The sequence below is a fragment of the Tiliqua scincoides genome, chromosome 11 (genome assembly GCF_035046505.1).
Source record: "Tiliqua scincoides isolate rTilSci1 chromosome 11, rTilSci1.hap2, whole genome shotgun sequence".
Classification (NCBI taxonomy): Eukaryota; Metazoa; Chordata; class Lepidosauria; order Squamata; family Scincidae; genus Tiliqua; species Tiliqua scincoides.
Window position 1 is genome coordinate 17440677 of NC_089831.1, and position 12473 is coordinate 17453149.

General features: G+C 42.2%; 1 protein-coding gene across 2 annotated transcripts in view; it reads left to right on the forward strand.

Moving 5' to 3' along the window:
* The first annotated feature begins 3038 nt into the window (after positions 1-3038).
* The window catches only part of FLI1 (Fli-1 proto-oncogene, ETS transcription factor), a 118431-nt gene continuing 108996 nt past the window's right edge, over positions 3039-12473 (forward strand). For both annotated transcript variants that reach the window (XM_066639293.1, XM_066639295.1), the window contains exons 1-2: positions 3039-3104; positions 6545-6625. In XM_066639293.1, coding sequence (XP_066495390.1) covers positions 6587-6625 — 39 coding nt within the window. In that variant the 5' untranslated portion in view covers positions 3039-3104; positions 6545-6586. The remainder of the gene's footprint in view (positions 3105-6544; positions 6626-12473) is intronic.

Consider the following 12473-nt stretch of genomic DNA (forward strand, 5'->3'; position numbering starts at 1 on the left):
AAGGAGGAAAATGTTTCAATATGTTCAACTTAGGGGTAGACCTAGGGGGGAATTGTAGGAGGGAATAGTCCAAATACTTGAGGCAAGAGAGATCATTTACATTTAAACTGGTAACTTGCTATATTCCCTCTATAGATTTTTGTTCACCCATATAACAGCATGCATAAATAAATGTGTTGAACTCTGGGCAAACAGGTTTAAATTACTCTTATCCAGAATTTAAATTTGTAAAGAGATCAGCCCACCATGCAATAAAGTCCAGTGCATGTTTCTTCAGAAGGAAGTCCCACAATATACAGTGGGGTTTACACTCAGGTAAATGTGTATATCATTGCAGTTTAAAGCAATACAATTAAAAATAAAATGCGTCTTGCTCCACAATAAACGGCCTTGCTTGCATACGCCAGAACTCACCCGTTCTCCATATGGCTCCATGAAAATGTCTTTGGCTCTAGCCATCTCTTGGGATTAAACGATCGCTGAGGGCTGTCATTAGGGAAAATGAGTTCAGTTTCTCTGCATGTGCAGATCACTTGGCAAGTATCGTGGATCAGCACCACGGTGTAGGAAAATGTGTCAAAATTGCCTTCTACAGAAATGTGCAAGTGACACTTTTTGGAAATGGCAGCTTTACAGAAGTACAGAAAGGGTATTCACTAAGGCTACAGTACTGTGCACATCAACCTGGGAGTAAGTCCCATTGAACACAGTGAGACGTACATCTGAATAAACATGCATAGGCTTGCACTGTATGTGCAAGTATGGTGATTTCTCTCCTACTTTTTCTTTTGCACCCTACAACAGCCCAGGGCCTTACAATCAACTAGCTGCTTAATTGACAACAGTAGGGATTATTAGTATGTCTCTGGTTGGTAAAATGAATTGAGATCTCCAGCTGGGATATTGAAAGGTCACTCTTTACAATGGTTGAGAGAGAGAGAGAGAGAGAGAGAGAGAGAGAGAGAGAGATTAATGGCTGATTCAGTGGGGAATGAAGGTGTTTGGTGGATTATCTGTTTTCTTTTTCACATTTTAATACTGCCCTTTCCTCCAAGGAGCTCGGAGTGATCAACACAGTTCCTTCTCTCCTGTTGCCCTCACAACAGCCCTGTGAGGTAGGGTAGGCTAAGAGATTGTGACTGACTCAAGGTCACCCAGAAAGCTCCATGTCTTTCTGGGAAAATGAATACCTTGGTCAGACTATCCCTGTCCAGGAGGAGCTGAAGTTGATACACCAGCCTAATCTGATGAAAAGCACTCCACGCAAACAAGCTCATCTAGCTGGAACACGCTCGCACATGATGGACCTGGTCCTTTAAGTGTAGTGCAACCTCATTCAGGACATGCTGAATGATGACACATCCCCAGGTAGACAACACACCAACCAACAGTGCCTCTGGGTTAACCTTCAGTTTATTGGCCATCATCCAATCTATTACCAAACGCAGGCACTCATTCAGCACTTCAGCTGCCTCGCCCAAAGCTGATGTAAAGGAGAAACAGAGCTGGGTGTCATCCATGGATTGATGACACCGCCATCCAGTATACCAGATGACCTCACCCAGTGATTTCATGCTGATGTTAAAAGAGTATGGGGGACAAGATGGAGTCCCGTGGGATTCTGCAGCATAAATGGTACAGAGCCAAGACTGAGTCTTCCTGATCCACCTTTAGAAATGAGACCACTGGATAAGAATCAATGAATCACAATGCCCTGAATCCCCAACCTAGAGGTCCTGTCCAGAAGGTGTCTATGGTCAGTACATATCAACGGTTGCTCAGAACTTCAGGTAAATTAGCAAGGTTGCATTTCTCCATCCATCTCTGGACATGAATCTTCCATTGCAGTTGACTGCCTGAATGTTTCTTAATCAATTAATCATGGGCCAAATGATGAGTTTCATCCACAGGTGTGTTTGAAATTGGAGGCCATCATCCACTCAAGCACATTGTCCAGAAAGGGAACTTTAGTAGCCACCCAATAGCTGTTAGTCTTTGGGTTCTAGGGAGGATTTGATTCAAATCCTTGCCTTTGACCTCTTCAGAGTAACTGCAACTGCTCTCTCTTGGACACAAGGTTTTTCCCACCAACTGGACACCAGAGTGCTTTCTCTGTGATTAATGATCTTTACTTTGGGTAGTTTTGATGAACACTTTAAAATATCTTGAACCTTGCTATTGTAGGGAATCTTTTTGTAAAAGTGAAATGGGACACACACACAACCCTAGGTAAAAAAAAATTGGGTGTTTCCCTGAGCATGTGCAAAGTGCTGTTGCCTTCCCACTAAGTGACAGCCAGCCCTCTTGCATCTGGAACTGGAGAGCAGCACTTCTCAGTCAAAGAGCATGTATTGAAGCACAAGCTCCTTGCCTTTCTGCAATTTAAGCATTGCCTTACCCCTGGAAAAAACGTAGAAGTTCAAAGTGAAAACTGAAGTTTTAAAGCGGATTCTTGAAGTGTCTTTATTTTAAACTAGGGCCGTCCAGCAGCCCTTGAGCTCCACTCAGCGTCTCTTTTTGGTCTGGCTCCTACAGAGATCTTATGAGTGTATTTTTTTTTCCTTCCCCAAAAGTTGTATATTCTTGTGTATGTGTTTTTGTTTTTTTTTAATAGGGCTTCTGGAAGATGAAAGCCGTTCCAGCAGAATCGTGGAGTTGCTGAGCAGAAGTGGCAGAAGCAAAGATGTCCTATTGGGGTGACTTATCCAAAGAGTGGTTGGAATATTGACAAGGAGGAAAAAATATAAAGGAAGTCCAGTGAGACGAGGAAGAGAGAGGGGGGCTGGAAGAAGGAGAGAGGGAAGGAAAAGGAGGCCGTTGGACTGAGAGCATTACAGAAACCCCCTGAGGATACGTGAGAGCTGATGTAGCCTGTCTGGATGGTCTGGGGTGGGGGGCAAGAAAGGGAAACATTTGGTTTGCTCCTTCGGATGCCACCACATTAATCTCTCTCTCTGCTACAGAAATCTAGCTGTGTGTAGGCACAGGAGTTGATGTTGTAACACCAGTCTGGTGGGGGGGTCTTCCTTAGTTTTTCTCATCATCCTGGATCTTTACAACTCATTTGGTCTTCCAACTGGCTAAGGAAAGAGTGCATAAGAAAGGTGAGTCCTTTCAAAATAACCAGCAATACAAAGAGACATTTTTTTTAAAAAAAAAAGAGTTTTGGAAATCTGGTTTGCAAAGGAAAATGTGTGCTTGTGTCAATGCTCTGGGTGAAACTGACAAGACCGGCCATTGCTGCTTATGTCAATGTCGCTAAAACTTTCTATGTGTAAGGATTTATTGGGAAGCAGTATGATGGTGTCCCATCAGAAGGGCGAAGAGAGAGAAGTGAAGGGTATTTTATCCATCTGAACCCCTGACAACTGTCCAACCTAGGAAAACTACCCTGTTCCTCAAGCCAGAGAGTCGTTTTTTTCCCCTCCACTCTGTGAAAAATTCAGTGGAGAAAGAACTTGGAATGTGTTGCACGGAGAGAATCGAGTATAAATTGCTTATCAAAACAAGAGTTTTATAACTCTTTAATGCCAGATGGCTGGGCAATAACTTTTTTAAGAAAGCAATAAAAATCAATAACATGCAGATAAAAGAGTGTGGTGTTTGTAAGGTTTTTATTTTTATTGTTTTTTAAAACAACAGATGTTTTGGAGGGGGAAAAAAGTTTAATTTCAAAGGCTTTAGAAAAACCAAAAGGGTGTGTGTGTGTGTGTGTGTGTGTGTGCGCGCGCGCGCGCGTGCATGCGCGCGTGCTGTTTAAAAAATTGGGGGGTGGGGGCAACTAAATAAGTCCACTGACTGCATAGTCCAGCAAGAGGTTCTATGCATTGAAATGAATGGGGATGTTTGCCCAGATCCTGCAAATGGGAGCATGGTACAGATCCTGTCCATTTCAATGAAGTTTGCACGGGTTATGCCCTGGAAAGGCAGCTAGAAGAATGAGGCGGAAATGCTTTTGCAGGATTTAAAGCTCAGCTTCACAGAAGCAAGTGTGGACTGTGTTCTTTTTGCAGTGTGCTAGTAATGCATTGAGTGACAGATGTGAAGCTCATGGCCAAGATCTCCCCCAAGATCATCCAGTGGTGATCTGAAATACATGGTTCTAAATACAAGTTCATGATTTACAATCCAATTACGTTAAAAAAAAACCTCTTGTATATAAATGTGTGTTTCTCAAGTATCTAAATTGGGAGCCAATTTCCGCTTTTGTACTCTAGAAATTGGGGCATTCTCAAAGTCCAGTGCTAAGCACACATACTAGAAAGTAAATCTAAATTTGGGGGTGTTGCTTCTGGGAAAACCTGCTTAAGATTTCACCCTGTCACTCAGGGAGGCAAAACGGACATTTTGCTACAGGCATTCAGAGAAGTATGAATGAGACTACAGTCTTCTATACACTTACATGGGAGTAAGTTTCATTGAACTCAGTAGGGCTTACTTCTGAGTAGATATGCATAGGATTGTGCTCGGAGTTGCTGAAGCATTTGTAACTCTTATCTTCCTGTTTAGGAATATTGTTTGTTTGTGAGATGGATCATTCTGAAAAATTTGAATCAGTGATGTTATGGAGCATTCACTTGTCTGTATAAAGAACCTTGATCTTGAACTTACAACAAGTATTTAAGTAATCTTAAATACTGTGGAAGTGACTTCACTCTCACTAACTTGTAGGTCATGTAACACAGTGCAGAAACAATGGGTAAACTAAGCACAATTGTGTGTGTTGTGTTCTACATTTTGGTTGAGCACCACTGAAGTTTTCTATACTACTTCCCATCCCTTGCTGTTTGAGCTTGTATGTGTTTACTTGGAAGTAAGACTCACTAGATTCAATGGTGAAGTAGTGCAATGGTGCTGCACTTTTAAGAGTGTGCAATTCCCGTGTTAGCCTGTGCAGGATTTCAGCTGGAATCACGAAGACATCCCTTTGATAGAATGAGTTGTAGTTGCCCTTTTTAGGTTTCAGGGCCAGTGTAGCTTCATCATCATCATCATCATATACAGTCATTATTTTGACAGAATCTGTAGCACATGTTGTATGGCTTCCTGGCTAACTCCTAACTAAAAAAAAAACATGCAAACACAGCAGTGGTTGAAAGTACTGTATCGTGGAACATTTCTGGGATCAAAGATGAGAATGCTGTAGTCTCTTATACCCAACCAGGTGCCCCTGACATTAGCTGCATATCCATTCACCATCCTTCTGGTGGTCATCACTGATATTGTCCCTTCTCCTGATGTATAAATACTGATGCAACTCCACCAAGTCTTTATTTGGAAATATTTGTGCCCTTGTGCAAGAAGGAGTTGGTACACTGGAGATAATATGGCATTGTTTCCTGGTGCCTGACCACATTTATCCCAGTCATCATGCCCACTATTAACTACCATCAGAGGACATGATCTTTTAAAAGCAATTACATGCTTTTAATTCCATTGTATTAAATGGGAGAGGGCACTAAGCACATGCGGTACCCATTGATGTCAATGGGACTTTTAAATGCTTTGTTAAGGCTGACTAGTGGCCGTTCCATTAACATTGCTGAATAATACAAGGACACTTATTTCCAGCAGAGGTACTTGATATTGTTGAGCATTGAAATCATCTGGAGTTGTCACTTTACTAGTGGGAGGGCTTGGTGGTGTACGCTATACTTGGTTCCATCACCTGATGTTTCTGTCTCTTACGTATGTGGTAATCTTGGTTTATTAAAATCTATTAACGATGAGATGATGTCATCACATTTGACCTTCAAAGAAAGGGTGTGTGTGTGTGTGTGTGTAAGTGTGAGAGAGAGAGAGTGAGTGAGTGTGTGTGTGTGTGTGTGTGTGTGTGTGTGTGTGAGAGAGAGAGAGAGAGAGAGAGAGAGAGAGAGAGAGAGAGAGAGGACATCAAATAAGCTGAAACTTAGAAACTGGATTTTAGAATTCTTCTTGCTTGTATGTTCTGCTAGCTGATGGTGGGTCTGCATTCATTTTACAACACTATTATTGTATTAAACTTCTATCCCATCATTTCCACCATTTGTCTTCACAAAATTACAAACATGCAATGTTGCATATATGCAACAGGAATCAAATGTGTACACCTGTGGGCCAGGCAAAAAATGGGTTAAATAAAGTTTACCCACTCATGTCAATACAGTAATTGAATGAGCGCCCACCTAAAGATACAGATTTTTTAAACTGTAAACTTGAAAATTCAATTAATCCAATAAGAAATCAAAAGTCTTCCATCCCTTCTATGCCCCAGTTCTCTCTACCCTTGCTTGCAAGGAATGCAAAGAATACAATCCTATGCATGTCTACTCAGAAGTAAGCCTCACTGAATTCAATGGGATTTACTCCCATGTAAGTTGGTGTAGGATTGCAGCCAAAGTTGCATGTTTCTTTCATGGAAGAGCCATTTTCCTTTAAGTTTCCTTAAAGGTTGGCCTAAAACAGTGGGACGGATTGTTTTAAATCTGTTTGCTGGTTTTTACTGTATAAATTCAGCCTTTGCGTACGTGTCTGTTTTCTTACTTATTTTCATTTATTCTTCCAGGCCAGTTCTGGAGCTCTTTAAAACAACTGCTTGCAAATAAGGATGTTTCAGACAGTACCAGACACTTCGTCTTACGTCAAGGTAAGACATGACAGCATCTTTAAACAGGTAATGTCAAACCTTTATGATCCTCCCATCTTAAAACTAACTAAATAAGTAAATACTGGTTTAAAGATGTTACTTAATACTCCATGGCAGCAGCTGAATTGATGGCAACTTTCTGTTGAATTAAGCTGCAATCCTAAACTCACTTAACAAGGAGTAAGGCCAATTGATCTCAGTGGAACTTGCTGCTGAGTAAACAAGTTTAGGATTGTGCTACACTGTACCTAATAGTTATTGGAATATGAGCGAACTTGTTTCAGGAATGCAAAAGATCTGTTAAAATGGATTATAAGAGTTTCCTGGGGTGCATTTTTATGAAAGAGGTTGATCTGCTATTTAACTTCTTTAAAAAGTTAAAATTTATAGTGCTGTCCAATAATTTAACACAAGACAATCTGCTCAGTACAGGCAATTTCCCCCCCCCCCCCAAGGTTATTTTTCCAGTTGTGGAACAGCAGAAACTTACTTCTGAGTAGACATCCACAGGCCTGCATTGTAAATCTCATTGTGGCCAAAAGGGCTTACTCCCAGTGTAGGGTTAAGTGTGTATAGGATTGCAGCCTTAAGCCGATTTACTGTGTATTTTTTGCTCTATGGCACATAATTTGGAAACTGAGTTGCTTTGAATTTTCTCTTCCCTTCATCTGTGATCTTCTATGTGTATCCCCCATTTCAGTTGATATGATAGAAAAGTGTTTCTGTTGTGTGGGGGTTTTCATTGTTAACTTCCCTCATTCTAGACTTCCCTATTAAATATTGTTAATTTCACTCATGACTTGTGACAGGCTCTGTGTGCATGCACATGAAAAATACAGGCTTGTATATTGCAAGGATTCTGTATGTACACGAACACAAAGCCTTCTACTATTCCACTAATAACAGGTCCACCCTGTCTGTGAGAGTCAGAATGCCCTATGGAGTATCACTGCAGTATCTTCTCTATGGAAGTGAATGATCTTGGCAAGCACTGATTAAGAGAAGGGGGTGCACTTGAGTAAACATTGAGATAGGAGCTAAACCTGTTTCCTGCCCCTGGTGACCCACCCATTAAGAATCAAGGCTGCTTGTGGCTGCACAGCTTCATCCTGCTTTTTGTCTTTTGGTCACACTATAGCATGACATGGAAAACAGCTTGAGATTGAGATCTTAGGCTTCACAGCGGCTTCTGGACTGAGTTTAGTAACACAGTATGATTTGTGTCATTGCAGTGCCAGTACTTTTCCAAATAGATTGTTGGATAAGATAGTGGACTATATAGCTTTTGCGCCATATGGTTGTCTTGGTGTCTTCCTTCCCCATCAGAGTGGTGTGTGTACATATTGTCACTAGCAATCACCTCTTCCCTATATCCATCACAGCTGTTAACCCTGGTTAAGAATCATAATGCAACATTGCCCATGTGCCATTCGCAAATGACGAGGGTTCAGAGAGCATCTAATAATGCTTACCTTGCACACTTGCTTCCCCTGGATATCTGCTGAAGCTTAGCATTTCCTGAGATGGCATAAGCCTTTTTTTGTTTTTGTTTTGGACTTGTACCTTGTGACCAGTGGCATCGCAAGGGAGGTGTGGGTGGCATGCATTGGGTGGGGTGACACCACTACTGATCAACATGTTTAAAATATTGGTATTTTCAAATAATATCATGTTGTGTATTATATGATATGCAATTCCATTCAGAGTGCAATGAAACATCTCTATTCTATCAAAAGTTATAGCCAAATAACCAGCAGGGGCAGGAAGATGGTGCATCATATATATACAGGTATATAAATACCTGTTTAAATAAATAAAAGATGGTGCATCATCGCTGCCCACCACTCAGAGCATTGCCACACCCACTGCATAGAAGGATGACCATCAGAGGTTTAACACTCCAGCCTCCTGCACTGGGTGGTGCAAGACCTAGTGACGCCACTACTTGTGACTGAGATTAAAAGCCAATGGGAGAATTATTTTAATTGACTGTTTTGCTTTAGATTTCCCCCCATCTTTTATAAATGTGCATTGCCTAACTTGAAACAGTGTTGTTGCTTTATGTAACCTCAATACTGTGAGTATCGCATGCGCGCTTGAAATGCGGCTTATAAAGCTCATCCTACTATGCTCACTCAAAAGTAAGCCTTGCCGTGCTCTGTGATGCTTATTTCCTACTAAAGGTTGCAGCCTAAGTTTCTGTAGGGGATGAGGACAGGGAAGAGTTAAGGCAAAATCTTCATGGGGGGGAGGGAGTTGAGAGAAGCTTCTGCTGTAGGAAGGAATATTCATGTGAATAGATTGAGGAATATGACAGATTAGACTAGTTCATGAGCTCAGCTATTGATGCAAAGTTGCGATGTGAATCCCATCATGGAGTGCCCCAGTTCTTCCATTGCCAAGTGGAACAATGAAATATCTGGGGAGTACATTTTATCTGGGGCTTGATGGTCTGCCTGTCCTGGCATACTGAGAGGCCCAAAGACTGCGTTAAGGGAAACTCTTCCTTCCAGAGCTCATCTGAGTCCAGTTTTGTATTTGACATCATATATATAGAAGAGGATTTTTTTTTCCTCCCCACAACAGTTCTCAAGAATGTAAACAAACCAGGGCCTAAGACATCTGGGTTACACATTTAAATCCGTCTCCAGTATGTGCAAGAACTTAAAATGCAGGCAGCTGCTGTTCCCCTACTCTGAAATAGCACAAGAGGAGGCTATGATCAAACCAGGCTTCATATGAAATTTGCCCCTTCCCTCTGTGTCATGTGCAGTGGTGCTGTGCTAAACTTTTGAAATACAGGAGCTTGTCATGACTGCCACCCCCGTATCCACTAAGACTATTAAATAAACAAAAAAAATCAACGTTTAAATATCCTCAACAGATTATGTTCTTTTTATGCCACTTATTCCTACTTTTGGAACTTATGATACTGCACTAAAAGATCTAGCTCATTGGTTCTCAAACTTTTTAGCACTGGGACCCACTTTTTAGAATGTGATCTGTCGGCACTCACTGGAAGTGATGTCACTAGCCTGGAAGTGATGTCATGGCCAGAAGTGACATCAACAATTTAGGTTACAAAACCTAAGTCGCAATCAGCCAAAGGTCCCATTACACAGTGTACTCATTACGTTATTTTGCATAGCTAGGAATTCAAACATTCCAGCTTGGAAGTCAAGCTCTGTCATAATATCCTAACCCCCCTTCCAGCCTGGGAAACCCGACACAGGTCTCCTCGATTCTGTGGGAGATCTGAGGAGACCCATTTGGGCTGCCTGGCTGCTACACAGGGTAAGGGAATGGGCAGGAGGTCTGGTCTAGAGGGTAGAGCCTCCATTTGCCTGAAGATTAACATCCACAAGGTTGCCAGTTCGAGGCCACCGGCACCGTGCGACCTTGAAGCAGCTGGCAAGCTGCAGCTGAGCTGTTCCATCTGCTCGGAGCGTGGGAGGATGGAGGCCAGAATGTTAAACCAGATCGGAGTGTAACACCTTGAATGTAGTGGTTCTTGAAAGAAAGAACCTTCTTTCAATTTGTAAAAATCCCTGCGTGGATTTAATAAGCCTGCCTATGTAAACTGCCTTGAATAAAGTCTTGAATAAAGACCAAGAAAGGCGGTATATAAATACTGTATATTATATATTATTCCCTTACCCAGAGGAGACCCAGCACTGTTTCCCTGCCCTGTTGGATGTGACAGTCACCATTTTGGCGCCGCCGTAACCCTAGGTGCTGGAAAGCATAGGATTGGGTTGTCATCCCACTACCTCATGGGATCAGCAACCTTGTTAAATAGTTCAACTGCACCTTATGTGGAAGGATAAAATATGTTGACACCAGGGCTCTACAAAAGACGAACTGTGGATCCAGGTGACAGAAGGTTAGGATAACTGTTGCTTGAAGAATGGAATTTCTACAGGTGATCATTTCTGGGTGTCCTTTCATTCTCTTATGTGCTGAGTTATGAAGCCAGTGGCAAATAAAATACTCCATGGAATTCAATTAACATATGAAGGAGTCTTTAGTATTCCAGTGTGCATATCACAATACTGAGAAAGTAAATTGCATCAGATGGGGCCTACTCCAATGTGCAAGGAGCTTCCAAACTTTTCCTGTGTGTAATCATGTTCCACAGACATAATCAACAGGAGTTTGTTTGTTTTATCTGCTAAGATTGGAGCTGTTTTCACTCCAGTTGTAGTTCTCACTCTAGTTTTATGAAAGCGAAATGACTCACATAATGGCAAACACACATGCCCTGTGTTCAAGTACAAATTAAGGGACTCGGTTGCATCAGCCGTAAATATAGCAGTTCATCAAGAGGGGCGTATTGATACCTAAATATAATACTAATGAGGCAAGGTGTGCCCCATTAAAGGGTAAACAACGCTACCCTTTGAAATAGGCTTCTCCTGTTTTTGGAGGGGCCTGGAAGAAGGGATGGAAATATTTGCCCATTCAGAGTGAGATTAAGAAGTACTGACCTCATTTGGATGTACATTTGTGCTGTCATAATGTCACCATATCTGATTGGCGACATGGCATCATGACATCATCACATTTGCTGAACTAAATCCTGATTGACTGGTTTCTGTAACTAGCATGAAGAAACTTCTTTTAAAAAATGTACCAATGGAGTTAGAAGGACAGTAAATGCCAGTACATTAATGATGTTCGAGGGAGTCTTTCCGGAGTCCCCACACTCCATTTTGCACTGGCAAATGTTCCCCCATACAAATTCAGCTCAGTTCTGTTGACCTATTTTATGGAGCTGTAATGATTACTGAGGGTCTACCGCAGGCTTCTTCAGAATTCTGGGATAATTTGGTGAGTGGATCACAAGAAGGTTTGTTATCTGCAGGCCAACTCATCAATGAAGCAGAGCGAGGGGGTAGATTGATGGGGGGCACCTAGGTCCACCTCATCTGTGTTATTCATCCATCATCTCCCTCTTCCTCCATCACCCCTCCAGCTCCACTGTCATTCAGCCCTCCTCCTTCCCTTCATTTGAAGAGAAAGTGTGGAAGAGAGGAGCATAGTAGCCTCAAGTCTAGGCCAGGGGTGCCCAAACCCCGGCCCTGGGGCCACATCCAGCCCTCGAGGCTTCTCAAAGCGGCCCTCAGGGAGCCCCCAGTCTCCAATGAGCCTCCGGCCCTCCAGAGATTTGTTGGAGCCGGCACTGGTACGACACAACTGCTCTCAGCGTGAGAGCGACTGTTTGACCTCTTGCGTGAGCTATGGGATGAGGGCTTCCTCCACTGCTTGCTGTTTCATGTCTGTGATGCAGTAGCGGCAGCAAAGGAAAGACCAGCCTTGCTTTGTGCAAGGCCTTTTATAGGCCTTGAGCTATTGCAAGACCTTCATTCATTCAAATAAGTTCATATTCATTTATGTAAACTTATGCAAATTTATTCAAATTTTAAAAGTAAATTAATTCTTTTTTTTCCCGGCCCCCCGACAAAGTGTCAGAGAGATAATGTGGCCCTCCAGCCAAAAACTTTGGACACCCCTGGTCTAGGCCACTACTTTTCTCTCCTTCATAGTTCCTCTTCACAATGAAGGTGCCACAGATGGAGGAGGATGTGTAGACCAAGAACAGTCATTGTAGATCATGACAACACTGTAGGTTATTGATCAATGCACAACTTCGTAGGTAAGAGGATGGCATTTGATACCCGCCACCAGGTGCTGGCAGATCATGGGCTATGCTCACACTTGATGATCTGCTGTCAGACTGTGATAAGTGTCATTCATAGGACATACTCATGGGCTAAAGCAGCCTAGAAAACTTAAAGAAAATTTGTGAAGTTAATTGTTGCATCTATGATAGGCTTTCTTGAATGAA